Below are 15,785 nucleotides of genomic sequence, written 5' to 3' on the forward strand. Positions count from 1 at the left end.
CTTGTGAAGAGTTTAGCAACAAAAGAATGTAGTCTTTCATCCAGCAGAAAATCAGCTCCACCCTAATAATAATAAACCACACTGCTTTAGCTGTACATTCTTTTAGATGAAATGTGTCAGTCCCAATTTCGTCCGTGCAAATTTTTTGTGTTTCCACATGATCAGTCTTTACTGACAACAGTTGGGTTGCTTCTTCTTGGAAGCTGCATGTAAGTTGTTTGGGTTACTGTTGATTTCTGTGGAGAAAGAAATGTATAGATTGAATCTGAATGAACATTGATCAGGTGGGTAGAGTAGCCAAAATCTTTACTCAAGTAAAAGTACAAGTAACTAGAGAAATTGTTACTCAAGTAAAAGTAAAAGTCACTATTTTAAAAATTACTTGAGTAAAAGTAAAAAAGTATGCAATGAAAAAACTACTCAAGTAGCTAGTTACTTAGTTACTTTGTATCTGATTATATAGGCCTACTACATAAAGTTAATATTAATGCCAATATTTTAATATTACATTTTAATCAATATTTTAAATTATCATAAGCAGATATCTTTGCAATATACTAGAGAGACTAAAGAATAGACAAACACAGAAGAGACAAGCATTTCTGTAAATTTCACCTAGTCCTGATGTCAATGTAGTTTACACAACTTATTTAGAATAATAGACCATGTCAAACTAAAGTGAACCTGCAGAATTTTGCGTTTAAAATGCATTAACTAAACTCAGAGCATTTCCTAACATGATCTAGAACATCGAGTAGTATCTGACTGCAATATCGGAGGCTGCACTCTCAGGACTGCATTTCTGGGGATGCATTTCTAGGACCCTGCGACAACGGAAGTGACGAGTCGAGTGCATTTCCAGAATGGACGACAATCAGAGTGTGTTAAATTAATTTTTATTAGTTCAACATTAAAAACATTTGACATTTTATTGGAAAGTTAATGTAGCCGAAGTGAGTTGCTAAATAGTCTTGAATGCAATATATAGCCACAATATAAGCTTCTAATGCTGTAAAACGAGTTGTAAGTATATTCGTTTAGCGAAACTGTAGCACGACTGGCAAGCGTATGTTGATTTTGTGATTATGGGATGATTATTAATTCTAGACCTAGCCAGCACAATAAACTGTAGCACTCTTCGTTGTGAAACCTTGTTAATTACTCATTGTTTTTCCATTTTAAGTCATTTAAATGAATCTTAATGTTGTAATTGTCTCGTGCTCACAGTCAATTTGTTAATCCCACGATGCATGTCTCTTCATTTTGACACTGTTTCTATAATATTGATTGTTACATATGACATCATAATAATTGACTGTTAAAATACCATGTGCTAGATTATGTACTGTGTAGTCTATTCAAGGACACATCTCAGTGCAGGCAGTAGTATAACAAAAGATGAATAAATAAATTGGTCAAGTACTAGGCTTCGGCCTAATTTAAGTCTATTTATTTATATTGTTTTTTTGTTTTTGTGTGTGTGTTCAACTGTTCAGTTGTGATTTTAAATAAACACTATCATAAATCTGCGCCCAGAGTCATCATTGTGTCTTCACTCTGTACTTGAAATGTGGTTGATCTAGTGACTAAAAAGGGAATACCATGATTTCTTGTTTATTTAAATTTTCATACTTATTATATTATGCTAATTAGTCACAATAATTACTCAGCATTCAGCTGTTACCAATAATGTTTAATTGCATGAAATATAGTATTTGTGTGAAATACAGTGGCGTAACTTTGTTTTGAAAAGTGGTGGGGACAAAGACGACACAAACAATACTTTAATAAATTGTTTCTGTAAGAACTCGTTGGGAATATTCATGGACGTCACAAGCGCGAAACATGTAGGTGACTCCTCTAGAAAACAGTATAAAAACTGTGCCGATTTATCGACGGTTTCAGTGGTGTAACGTTAGTGTGAAAGACGCATAACAAGTAATATTGACACTGCCGTGAAGCAGGTTCGAATCCGCTGATCTCACTATTCTAATTTTTCACATATCAGATCTGCTTCCATTTGTTTTTAAACTATATCATGTTTTCATCATTAGATCATTTAAAGCATGTTGTGCTTTATTTTATGTAAGGATGGCTGTTGCCGTATGTAATTAAACGTATTAATTCGTGATGAAACAAAAACTACTGAAACGAATGTGTGTTTTCCCCATGTTAAAAATTTGGTGTTTGACAACCCCCTGCTAATAAGGACAAACATTCAAGTCTATTTTCAAGTCTATACAGTCAAACATTCAAGTCTATACAGGGGAAACAGATGGAAAATAATATCTTTAAAAAATCTTATTTTCACTAATTACTACGGGCATTGCCTGATAGGCTACAAATATACAACAAACTTTCTAAATTTTGTTTTGAACTCATGAAACTACAAAGTTGTGACTTTTTCCATTTATTGGAGTTTTCTATCTCATGAAACTACAAAGTTGTGACTTTTTCCATTTATTGGAGTTTTCTATCAAGTATCAAAATGTAATTAATTTTGCAATAGGCGATAGCAACCGCATGTCGAGAACAATAAGGACGAATATATAGCATCAAAGTGCAATTAAGCGCAAAATGTTTGGTACATGTATGACTTGAACAGCCATTTTCAAATATTTTCATCATTTTATTAAAAATAAATACCTTTACAATCTGATATGTGATAGGGAAAAAGTTCAGCAAACTGCAGTCGCGAACCCACGACGACATGAAGCAGGTAACACTTGCTTTACGCTTTACACTCTACACCACGGGTGCAGTTAAGCTTCGCGTGCCTTTCTTACATTTTGTCTATTCCAATCTGAAACTGATGGGCGAAGTTAGTATAAATAGCCTCTGCTTACAAAGCGGGCTACTTGCACGGTAAATAGACGCTCCGTATTTTTTATTTCTTACAATAAGTGGTGGGGACAAAATTGACTTTGGCAAAAAGTGGTGGGGACATGACCCACCCATCCACCCGCAAATTACGCCTATGGTGTAATAAACCTTTTAAAAACTAAGTAATTAGAATTGGGTGGATATACTGTCTTAGTTGCACTTTTTCGGTCCTCAAAAACTAGGGACCTAAATACGGTTCTCTCCTAACTCCGATTCGGTAGGTGGCGCTGTAAAAACCAATTAGGGTCCTAGAGTGCAGCCTCCGATATTGCAGTCGGATAATATTGAGAACATCTGCAGTGCTCTCTTATAGTGATGGGAAGTCCGGCTCTTTTCTGCGAATCGGTTCTTTCGGACAGTTCGTTTCAATGAACCGGTTCAAAAGACCGGTTCACCGATTCTCTTACGCTCTGACGTAATGATGTCACTCGCCCTGACGAAACGCGTCAAGTCTAGACTCCAGTAAAAAGAAAAAAAAAAAAAAGTCTAGACTCTAGTATCATCCCGACCGGCTGGGATGAAAATACACTCGGCATATTCAAATATAAACCACAACCAGTAATCAAAACTTCTGTCACGATCTGACACGTTTCTTGTGCACCCAAATAGGCACAGTGAAGTGCAGCAAACTATGACATTTTAAGTCTTAAAGATAAAAAGTGAATAATTAATCTTCATCAGCATTTTACACAAACTATATGATCCATGCATATTTCAATACGATTTATGTGTTATTAAATAAACTTACGCAATAAAATCACGCATGCTCACTATCATTAGCTCATCGGTTCTCACTCACAACCGACTCGGACGTGTCCGAAGAAGCGGCTCTTCGTTTCGTGAATCGAAAGCTGTTGCAACCGGTTCGTGTCAGAAGAAGCGATTCGCGAACCGGCAACCGGTTCGACGGTTCACAAATCGGACATGTCCGACAGAAACGGTTCTCGTGACTCTAGATTCTTCTAGTCTGCGAGAGCGATTCAAGGAAACGTTTAGATTTATATAATCTTGTTTAGAAATGAAATAAGATGTTCATGAAAACACCATGGATTACTTATGAAACAAATAAATGTTTAGTTTATTATTTTTACAAACAATTATTTTTAACCTTTACAATAATTAACATAAAAGCACAACTGCACAAACGTTTTCTGTAATGCATTTTAAGCAACATTAATATAAAGAATATGTTTGTACAAATATTTATGACCATTAAAAAGTGTGATCTGTGTTCAAATGTTTATGTTCATGTTGCAAATGTAGTTTCTTATATGTTGAACCGGTTCACAAATCGGACGTGTCCGAAACACAGCTCTCGGTTGGTTCAGTGGTGATACGAAAACTGTGGCAACCGATTCTTGAATCGAGAACGAGGATCGCTCTAGGCGGAGCGTTCGATAGAACGCCACTGCACGCATGCTCACTATATCAGCTAGCTTAGCTATAACTTGAATAGCTTCTCCGCTCGTGCTTAACAGTTCAGTTCAGCATGTAGTAGTGTACTGTTGGATTTACTGAAAAGTCGTTGATACTGGTTGATTTATTTTGAGTCGGATGGGTTGTCATGCATGTCAAAAGTGAGTAACTGAAGGAATTTGTGGATAAGTGCTTTTTGTAGACGCGAACCGTTTCGAACGATTCAGTCCGATTTGGTGAACCGGTTCACTAAAAAGAACCGGTTCAAATGAACGATTCGTTCGCGAACCGGCCATCACTAATGTCTTAAATGAAATACCCTTTTTTGAACAAAGCTCGTGTTTTCTCATGTTGTGTCACGTGTGTGTTGTGAAACGCTCTTACTTGTAAACAAACAGTAAACAGTGAACCACACGCCCATCAACAAGTTTTCTTCCTTCTGTTCTTCAAATGTATATTTCTGCAAGCCCACGTCTCTGTGTCTGACAGGTAACGCGCATGTTGCTGTGTCTGACGAACAGGTTGCACGGGTGCGCGCATATGGCGGGCATTTATCATTGCTGGCAAACAATATGACACATTTGCAGTTTTGATTGTATAGATATAGATTAATATCCACTTCATCCAACGCTCTTTGTGTTCTGCGTGTTCTTAAATTTCGCGCTACGAGGAGTGAGTAATCCAAGAATGCTTCAGATGATTCAGATCGTGCTGCAAACTGAACAAATCATTTGAACGGATTCATTAGCCTATTCAAATGGTTTTGCCCATTGTTCAAATAATGCTTTGAAAAGAATCGACTCAAAAGAATCGATCACTCGGGAATGCCCGTAAAAAGAGACGACAACCTCGAAATAAACAACGCGTTTTAAAAAGCATATTTTAAAATGAAGGAACGTCACGCAATGTAACGAAGTAAAAGTACAGATTTTCTATTAGAAATTTACTCAAGTAAGAGTAAAAGTTCACACTTTTAATTTTACTTAAAAAGTACATATTTTCCAAAATGTTACTCAAGTAAATGTAACTGTAACATCAGCTCCGCCCTCATTGACCACGCCCCCCGCACCAGAGTCATCTACCCGCTTCACCCGTTCACTTTCACCGGACTTTTAACCCCAGGACTACACTTCCCATCATGCACTGCACCCCTCTGACATCATTGATCACCCTGCACCTGATTCTTATTGCACTCCACCTGAACACATCCCATGGACTCTATTTAAACCTTTTGTTTTGTCTTATCCAGGTCCAGTAGTAACGTATTTTGCGCCGCTTATACTTTGCCTTGGATTTACTTGGATTACCCTGATCTTTTCGTTTCCGTGGATGTTTTTCTGTTGGACTCTGTGGATTATTATTTTGGATTTTTCTCAACCCCCCTGTATTTATTAAACTCACAATTGACATTGGACTTCCGTCTTTTGTGGTATCGTTCTTCGTCTGGGTATATCATTACAGTAACGAAGTAAATGTAGCGCGTTACTACCCACCTCTTTCTTCAAAAATCATGTTTTTTTTATTGTGCGTTCCAATTAATATCAATCAAACTGCAGTTAGTTTGTTTTGATTTAAGCCATAATAACTAAAAGAATACAGCTAACTAACACAATAAAAACATGATAACATAATAAAAAACATGATTTTTGAAAGATTTAAAACAGAGTTATCTCATTTTATCATACATTACTTTCTTCATAAATGTCTTAAAAAGTATGATACCCCTCAGCGTGTTGTGCACAGAAAATGTTCATCAAAATGTAATAACCCTCTTGGTTAATGAAACTAAATGTAACCACATCGCTCAGGAATGGTAAATAATACATACAATTAGCCAATAATATCATATCCATCTTTTTATATTCCAGTCAAATTCTAAAATATTATGTCCATAAATTTAGATTTAGGTATATAGAATATTATATATGTTGTGGTAGAGTAAGTAAGAATAAATTAGTAAGTTAGTACTCAATTTACCACAGTCAAGCCAGTCATTATCACAAAAGGTGATGATCCTGTCTGGATTCATACTGCAATTGACTGACTGACTATGCATTGTATATTTCATATATTATAGATTCTCATATAGATCATCTTTTATATTTAGAAATGCATCTCATTTCATAAGGTACTTGCGCTGTGTTTAACTCACAGATCTCTCTAAACTTCATGATTTAAATAACACCAATTCTATATGAATATTCTTTTGTTTCTGCATTGCAACAGTGTTGTGACTCACTACTTACTAACAACTTCCCCAATACGTCTGGATCCACTTTTCTCCAGTTCTGCCATTACATTTGCCTCAAATGTTAAAGATGCAACTCGGAAGAAAAACTCTCTGACGTTCTCACCTACAGTTACAAAAAAACAATAATGAAACAATGTAAAAGTAATAGGATTTTTAAATACTGACATTCATATGAGAGACTTTAAAACCACAATGTACACCAAAATAGGAGCATTGCAACTTAGCAACAGACACATGTTACATGTACAGTAATATTATTACAATATTGTTCAATAAAGCAGTGGTTCTCAAACTTTTTGTTGTAAGGCCCCCTTTGCGTCCCCCTCACATAAAGACTTCATAATCTAAATAATCTTAAACCTAGAATTTTAATCAAACCAAAAATGTATTCAGTTATACAACAATTGAACATAAATTTGGTTGGTGGTCTTATTTTACTGATCTTTGATTGCATAAAATATATGATAAATTCATATAATTCATAAAATACCACAAAATCTGTGGCCCCCCTGGATCCATCTTCCCTGGATCCATCTTGGGGCCCCCCAGTTTGAGAACCACTGCAATAAATAATACCGTATAAAGATCCCTTATTTTATAAAGTACTCACCAGTTAAAGCAGATAGAGCCCAGTACTCTGCTTTCATCTGATCTGCCAGTTTAATGGCATCCTGCTCAATTAGAGAATACTGTGCAGGAGACTGAGGAGATACAGATATTGATGTTTTTTTTATATTTTTTTTATATTTTTTTTATTGACAATAACAATGCCACTCACACTCAGATCTTTCTTCGTGCCAACCAGGAAAAGTAATACACTGGTAGGGTCGTTCTCTTTCATTGCATCCTCTAACCATTGCCTACAGGGCACAATGATATTTTAACCACAGACTACCATGTAATTCTTAATCCAGAGGATGATGGAAGTGATGATGTCACTTACCTTGTGTGATCCAGTGATGCAACATCAGTCAAATCAAACACAATGATTACAGCTGTAAACAGGAAGAGATAAAATATATGGGCTTCATCAAAAGTGAACGCACAAATATTTCATTTGGTAAAATAAGCTTTATTAACTAGATTTAGTTGTCATGTTATTTTTATTAAAGCTTATTTAAAAATGTATTGAATATTACGTTATTTTCTGGTTTAGTCAATATTATTTGTTACCCTGAGCTCCTCTGTAGTATGTAGAGGCGATGCATTTAAACCTTTCCTGGCCTGCAGTGTCCCACCTGAAGAATGAAAACAAACATTATTTAAAAATAACTATGGAAATGACTAGTGTGCTAAGAGACTTAAAACAAAGTGTGGGTCATACTCACAACTGTAGACTGAAAGGGACCCCAAGAACTTCAAACCTTTCCATCTCAAAGTCCACACCAATGGTAGCCTTGTAGTTCTTGTCAAATGCATCTTTACAAAATCTAAAGTGAAAATGACCATGAAATAAGAATGTGCCTTTCCTCAAACGTTTTTTTCCCCAAAATATTAAACATTAATCTGTAAGTATTTAACTCAGCAAATTTGCTCACCTATTAATCAAACAGGTTTTCCCGACAGCCAGATCACCAACTACGATGACTTTGGAGATTTTAAACCTACTAGTCAAACAAGAGAAAGAGCAACAGATTATGCAAAACTGCACATCCCCTCCAGCCATTCTAAAATATTAAGTTCACTTAAGGTCACTTTATGTAAAAGTGCCTGATAAATGCATTAATGTTAATATGAAATGATTATTTATCTCACCCCACTGTTCCTGTTCTCTGTTGTTGACAAGCCGTCTTAACCTTGCTGTGGAATTCATTTTCTGTGTGCAAAGCAGCACTTTTGTTGAAACACTGTAACAGGAGAGAACATCTAAATTCATGATCTCTGGGAGGAGTCAACGTGAGGCATTAAAACTGAGAGGAAATGGTCCAGTGGAGAACTGTGGATAATTTACGCATGAATGCATTATATGTAAAGCATGTACTTTAGGAAGCTGGCCGATGATGCGGTCTTTTCGCACAGGGGGGAGCACGCTCATGATGGGCTTCCTGCAGAAGAAATAGAGTGTTGAATAAATCACAGTTTGAAGTTTTGTAAGACACCGAACGGGAAAAATGAGTAATGTCTGTTGTTCAGACATTCAGCTGGCTCTGTGGGTCAAGAGTAAATTTGCGCAATAATAAAATATGACCTTCATATATAGGGCTTAAAAGTTTCATGATGTGCAGATGTGATACGAATCCGAATTAAACAAAACAAGAGTGTAGGAAAACGTTAAGATTTACTTCAAAGAGAACTCGGCCACAGTTTGGACGATGAGTCGCTAATCTGGATTTCGTTAATCCTCAGTAAATCTGAGAACAAAGAAACTCTGCTAATTCGAGACTTTTGATTTGTTTTACTGTATTTGTGATGTTTCTTGACTATAGAAACGTCACAAATACAGACTTTTTTCATCTTGTCGGTGCGTCATTTGCATCCTACACAGCTACATACTTTTTACTTTTTAAACATTTTAAACTTGTAAGTATTGAGTTTTGTGATAGTGTATGATGTATATACACATTTCAATCGGAAAATTGGACACCAAAAACAAACAAAACCTTCAACCCATTCTTCCTAGTACACAATCCGTACTACTTCGTAACATTGTTATTAAAGCGGTAACACTGTTGCTACAAACAAACGTGTGCTTACCTCTGCAAGGACATATGTTCGTGTGATTGTAAAGCGTTGACTTTCTGAGACACTACAGTTTAAATCGCTTTTATCTGTACATAAAAGAAAATAAATCGTAAAATAACAAACAAACGACGTTTTCAGCATTCATCCATCGCGCGCAGCTCCCAAGTTTCTAAAGAAAACTGCAGTACACTCCGACCCACGGAAGCGTAGGGTACTGCATAAATATGGATTTCTCCAGCAATCCCGGTTTCTTCCTACCAAATGTGGGAAAGACGGATAACGCGTGCTCCCGACAGCCCCCTAGCGTTATCATGACTCATGACATTATGATCATTGCACTCGAAAACATGGTTGTTCATTTATTAGAATAATTCAAATCCATGTGTTGCGTTGTAAATATTAGTGCACTATAAATATAAATATATTTTAAAAGTTTACACCGAAAAATGTATTTAATACGAAATAGATGAAACAACGTTTTTTCTTACTAGGCTTGTGTGTAAAACTGTTGTTGTTTCTTATGAGCCATATGAGGTTGACAGAACGTTTTTTGTTTGAGTGAAAAAAGTATACTCAACAGAACCATATATAAGGAAAAAATAAAATAAAATAAAAAATATGAGTTTTTATATATGAATCATTAACAAATTAACAAATCTTTTGGCATTAGTGTTACTACATTACTTCACCAAATCATAATAACATTGCAATTCTAACAAAAATAATTGCAAGCTCGGTTTCTTTTCCGACCATTTCAAGTTATGAAGGAAACAAACATCCCAAAAATAATGTAAAAAGCAACAATAAAAAACAAATAGAAATCCTTGTCATTGCGTTGAAAATGTAGTAAAATTGAATCTGCACCCCTTCTCCAAATCTGACTGCAGATTGAATCAATGTTCAATAGAAATGTGTACGTAAACGATGTATAACTCAAATGTATCTACTCATGAATTCCAAAGTGAACGGATGCTTACCACATCTAAACCAGTAGATGGCACCACAGACCAAGAGAAAACTACAATCCGTAGTTTTCAAAAGAATCAAAAGAAGAGCGTCAAATTTCCTGTAAACCTTACACTAATGTTCTGTATTAATGCCTTACCTTATTTGCATTAGGCATCACAAACTAACAATGAAAAGCTTTTTTAATGTCTCATGCATGCCATTCTCCGTGTCTCCGTGATGTATAAAGTAATGCATAGGCGTTGGTGTTTTAAATCTTGTAGTCTTTTAACACATCAAGGTGAGGTTGAGCTTGAGCTGAATGAAGCATTGTTGAATAGTTTTAACCTGAAATTAACCTGAGTTTAAGGAAATACCAGTCATCTGTGCTCACACCAAATGACTCACACCTGAGTTTATACCACAAGAGCAAAAAACATGCCTTTTGATACACTCAGAAAGATGCAGACAAAACAACATCATAAAGCAAAAAAAATATGGCTCAAAACCACAGATAGGCCTACCATCTTGAATAATGCAGCAGCGTCATTTTTTACACTCCACTATTGCAAAATCTGTTTGGAGTCTGTGTCGTAACCTCATGTTTTTCTTTGAGCTGAAATATGATGTATGTGTATGATGAAACATCATGTCAGTGTTGTTTAAATGCAATAAAAACATATACATACATATACTAGTACATACAGTACATGTATAGGATAGCTCTGGTTCTTATTTATATTATCTCAAAGTTTATAAATTAATTGTACATAAAATATACAGGTTTTCATATAAATTATTACTGTGAACTTGTCAACTAATAAAGCATAAGAAGTCACCTTTCATGTCAACTTTCTATTAAAATATAATGTTAGACCAGTTTAGTTCACTGACAGGTTTTATAATAAATCTATTACATTGAGATCAACATGAGCATCCACACTATATGCTTATGTATTAAGAATCTTATTTCAATCAAGTGTTGACTAATGTTCTGCTGGTATACAATTTCTTTCTGCATGGATGAGTTAGGCTTTATTGGATTAACAGAATATTAAGTTTAAAGTCGCTGTTTTAGGTTTGTAATTAAACCTAAATGATCTTATTAGAAGACAATCAACAGCAATTAGTGGTCAATCTGTATGACTGTCTTTTATAATGCTGCTACTTTCTCACTAAAGCGTGGGAACGGGGAAGTTGTTTAGAATACTACTGGAATACTACTGGACATTTTGAAGCAATTTTCATTTCAGGACAGCATGTACATTTTCTTCACACTAGTCAGAGCACATTTTAATTCCATCCTACGGCTATGTGTACTCTTCAGCATAATGTACTCTTCATATCCCTACAACACAATAATGAACCATAAAGGATGTTCGTAAAACATGTCAATAAAATGTCTATGAAATGGTTTCAGACTTTATAGATTGAACTGTGCTATTCTTAAACTGTTACAGAACCAGCCTGGTTGCATATTTGGTTAATCCCATAAACCACGTTCTAATTCAAGTGTGAATTGTTTCATGTGTACACTACATATTCTCAGAATGTAGTCAGTGATGAGGAATGTTTTGTGCTCATTCTCACCACAAATGTTTGTAATGGAAGACAATGATATGTGGCAGACTTAAAAACACTGAGAAAACTAATGAGAAGACATTGCTGGTTCTCTTCACCAAATATTCGTTTGCAAGTAATTTGTCAGGAATGATATAGCATTAATTATATTTTGCTGCATCGTTTAGACATGCATTGTTTAAAGGGACAGTTCACCCAAAAATGAAAATTCTGTCATCATTTACTCACCTTGGAGTTGTTACAAATCTGTATAAATGTCTCAAATCTGTATAAATGTCTATGTTCTGATGAACACAGAAAAAGGTATTTGGAAGAATGCTTATAACCAAACAATTCTTGACCACCATTGACTACCATAGTAGTCCAAATAGTAGTTACTTTATAATTTTTTGTTTTGTTGAACACAAAGAAGATATTTTGAAGAATATAGGACAGCAAACAGTTCTGGGGCAGTTTTAACAACAATTGTAATTTTTTCCTAAATTGAATTCAGACTCAGTGGGGTCCAAGAACTGTTTGGGGACAATCGTCCATCCAAATATCTTTCTCTGTGTTCAACCAAACAAAGAAATTTATACAGATTTGGAACAACTAGAGAGTGGGTCACACAACATGGGTATGAATAAATGATGACAGAATTATCATTTTCAGGTGACCTAGTTCTTTTAAATCCTCATCAGTGTTTTACTATTAAAATCTTAAAAGCAGTGATAATATCATGTCACTTTCAAACAAGGGACCCTTTTAGTGTTCCTGCTCAGTAGGCAGAGCCTATCACTTCTAATGACCGCAAAGGTATAATTTAAGACAACATGTCTAACAGGGACAGCAATCCAACAACATAACGTTGCCTTAGAATTATAAGGTTCTATCTGACATTTTCGTAAAAATTGAGCTTTTCACAGCTCATTTACATTATGCCATGGTTTTTTTTAAGTGTGCATTTTTGGGACTTTTTTAAAGAAAACAAAAAGGTTCTAGCGTTTTCACACCTGTGTATCGATTGCGTTGTTCCGAAACCGGGGGTTAAATCGCTACAATATTTAAATTTATTTTAGTTCGGTTCGCATTCACAAGGCAATATTTCCTAACGGACCAAACTTTGTTAATATAAGTCACGTGCGAGTAAACTCTCATTCGATTGGTCAGAGTGCATCTGTTTATTTTCCGGCCAGTAACGCGAGTGATAATGAGCGTCAGCTGCGCGTTGTCTCGCGTATCTCACGGCAGAGCTCGGGAAGCATAAAAGGAGGAGAAGGACGAGAGAGAACCAGGCCGGATTTTTTGTTATGTTTTATTGTGTTTGTGTGGCCGGCAGTCGACTGTGAGGGAGCTGTCAGCACTTTACTTTCGTTTTGTTTGTTTATTTTATTAAAAGTTTGGTTTAACGTTCGCCGGTTTCTGCCTCCTTCCTTCCTTACTTTGAACATTATTACAGGCAGCCATTAGCAAAACAACCTCTTTTGCGTCACGCAACTTTACATAATTACCCATCATACATTGTGATACAGTCTGGTTCGTTGGTCTGTTGGGTCGGATGGCTTTCACACGTCTACCGAACCGCTCCAGAGTTCGTTTGCAATCGGGTCGAGACCACCTTGTTCAGGCGGTCTCGAGCGATTGTTTTGGGGCGGATCCTAGCGCGATTGCCGTGTTCACATATGCCTAAACGAATCGAACCAAGAGAGAAAACGCACCAGGTTTCGAAACAAACCCTTATGTGTGAAAACCTGCAAGAGCCAATCAGCACTTTGAATGCACACAAGAGGACCAATCAGGATCAGCATTCTTTGTCATGTGACCGGACTCCTCCGTGACGGGAATATCTGAGGAAACGGTGCAACACAAAACAATGTTTAAAAGAAACCTCAAGGTTGACTGTTTTATTTATACTCTTGTCAACGAGAGCAGGGGCCCATTTCAATAAGGAGGTTCAACCAACTCTAGGTTAAATCTTGAACTCAGAGTTGATTTTACAGTGCAGGCGTCATGGAGTGGAACCCAGTGGAACGGGTATCTCGCTTGGGCTCATGGCTGATACGGTCAAGATCAAAGGTAGTTTTTGTCTTAAATTCTTGAGTGAATTTAAACTTGACTGGGTTGTGAGGCTTTTCCCCTCTCCTTTTAGTTGATGGATCATGGCAGCCTCTGCTGTTAGAGTACTCTAAATGTGGGTTCACATTGGATACTGTTGATGGTGCTCTGGTGGTTACAGCACCATTTATTTACTGGAAGCTGTTGGGTAATGATGGTAAGACGTAACCGTCCTGTCAACTACACAAATTTCTTTGCTGCTCTTTTTGTATGTTACAAACCGGATCGTTTCATATTCTGAAAGCCTATATTAATGAGATTTTGTCTGTCTCAGGATATGGAAAGGTATCTCCCTTTGCTATACCATGACCGAGAAGTGATTCTTTCCTGTCCTTTGACTCTGCTAACAGCTGCCACGACCGTACCTTCTGCTGACCCTCAAAAACCCCTAACTTTCCAATGGTGGTATCCATCTGTTCCTAGACCTGGACCCGGGTGGCTTGGGCATTCAACAGCTGACCCCACCTTACCTTTTGTTGACCCTCAAGTACCCCTAAAAGTTTACCCTGGATCTGGGCCACACGGGCCTGGGCCACACGAAGTTCTTAAATCGTTGTTCTATTGATGCTGGAATATCATGTTTTGTGTCTTTCAGGTTCTTGAACAAACCTAATAAAGCTTGAATGACTACAGTTTTTCTATGAATTGTTTAAAGTTTGACTCGTGGCTTTTTTTGCGCCACTATGCTTTGCCTTGAGGAGATCAAGGCCTGGATGGCACTAAATTTACTTAATTTTAACGACAACAAAACTGACGTTATGCTGTTTACATAGACTGTCATAATGCAGTTAATATTTATGCAGTTAATGCCAAATAGTGAACAATGTCAAGAGTCTTAATTACAAAAATAAACAATTGTTTTTTTCAGCCATACTCATCTCTAAAAGTAATTTTATCTGTCCCTCCTTCTGTGGATAAAACATCCAGCTTAACTTGAACAAGAAAGCATCCTAAAATATGAAATAGGGGTCATAAACCATGTAAATGTACTTTTTTACTTTATTATACATTAATTTCATGTTAAGTTATAAGTTAATTGTTAGTTTTGCTTGAAAATGTGTTACTTTAATGAATGTATTGCGGATAGAACCTTCAGATTCTGAAAAATCACTTTCGGTTTTTCAGAATCTGAAGGTTCTATCTGCGCTTGACCGGTTCCAAAAAAACCCATTTACAAATTAAAAAAAATGTTGATATTGTACATTTGGAATATACATTAAGGGTCTCCATGTATAAAAGAGATTTGTTCCTCATGTCTTTTTTGATATATGAAATTAGGGATGCACCGAATGTTCGGCCACTGAAAATGTTCGGCCGAAAATTGCAAAAAACGCAACTCGTCATACGATCAAGCAGCAACCAGCGCAGAGAGAGAGTGCGCTTTATTACTGCCGGAAACATTTTGGCAGTGCGTGTGTGTCTAGGTGTTCATGTTTGTATATCCCGGTGGGGACCTAAATCTGAATGCACACCAACTCATGGGGACTCGTGTCACTGTGGGGACCAAAATTGAGGTCCTCGTGAGCACAAAAGCTTATCAAATGTACAGAAAAATCATTTTTAATAATCTAAAAATGCAAAACGTTTTCTATGAGCTTTAGGTTTAGGGGTTGGGTTAGGGGTAGGGGATAAAATATACAGTTTGTACAGTAAACAACTCATTACTCTTATGGACTGTCCCCACAGAGATAATAAACCAGACATAGGTGTGCATGCGTGCGTGCGTGCGTGTGTGTGGAGCATTTTAAGGTGTCAGAGAAAGACACAGCACGGGACTTGCCGCACGGAAGTAAATTTCCGAATGAAAGCATCTTTACCGGTTGGTAACTTTACTTCAGACGGAAGCGGGCTGTCTGGTCATTAATCCTTTGACATCATACAGTGGTCGCGTGCACACAGTTCCCTGTACTAAACAACTTGTCAAAGTATGTTC

General features: G+C 36.5%; 1 protein-coding gene across 3 annotated transcripts; it reads right to left on the minus strand.

The window, feature by feature from the left end:
• Window positions 1–121: 121 nt before the first annotated feature.
• On the minus strand, window positions 122–9,453 carry rab34a (RAB34, member RAS oncogene family a). Of its 3 annotated transcripts, none has more exons than XM_057351643.1 (11): window positions 9,245–9,453; window positions 8,532–8,595; window positions 8,306–8,397; window positions 8,089–8,157; window positions 7,879–7,980; window positions 7,724–7,788; window positions 7,494–7,545; window positions 7,329–7,410; window positions 7,161–7,239; window positions 6,546–6,653; window positions 122–236 (listed from the first exon to the last, which is right to left on the minus strand). In XM_057351643.1, the coding sequence occupies exons 1-11, from the start codon at window positions 9,256–9,258 to the stop codon at window positions 169–171; spliced, it is 795 nt and encodes a 264-aa protein (XP_057207626.1). In that variant the 5' UTR covers window positions 9,259–9,453; the 3' UTR covers window positions 122–168. The 3 variants fall into 3 exon arrangements, with proteins under 3 accessions (XP_057207626.1, XP_057207625.1, XP_057207624.1); XM_057351642.1 differs by having other exon boundaries at window positions 7,161–7,251; window positions 8,089–8,154; window positions 9,245–9,450; XM_057351641.1 differs by having other exon boundaries at window positions 7,161–7,251; window positions 9,245–9,450.
• Window positions 9,454–15,785: the final 6,332 nt, after the last annotated feature.

The sequence above is a fragment of the Triplophysa rosa genome, linkage group LG14, assembly GCF_024868665.1.
Source record: "Triplophysa rosa linkage group LG14, Trosa_1v2, whole genome shotgun sequence".
Lineage (NCBI taxonomy): Eukaryota > Metazoa > Chordata > Actinopteri > Cypriniformes > Nemacheilidae > Triplophysa > Triplophysa rosa.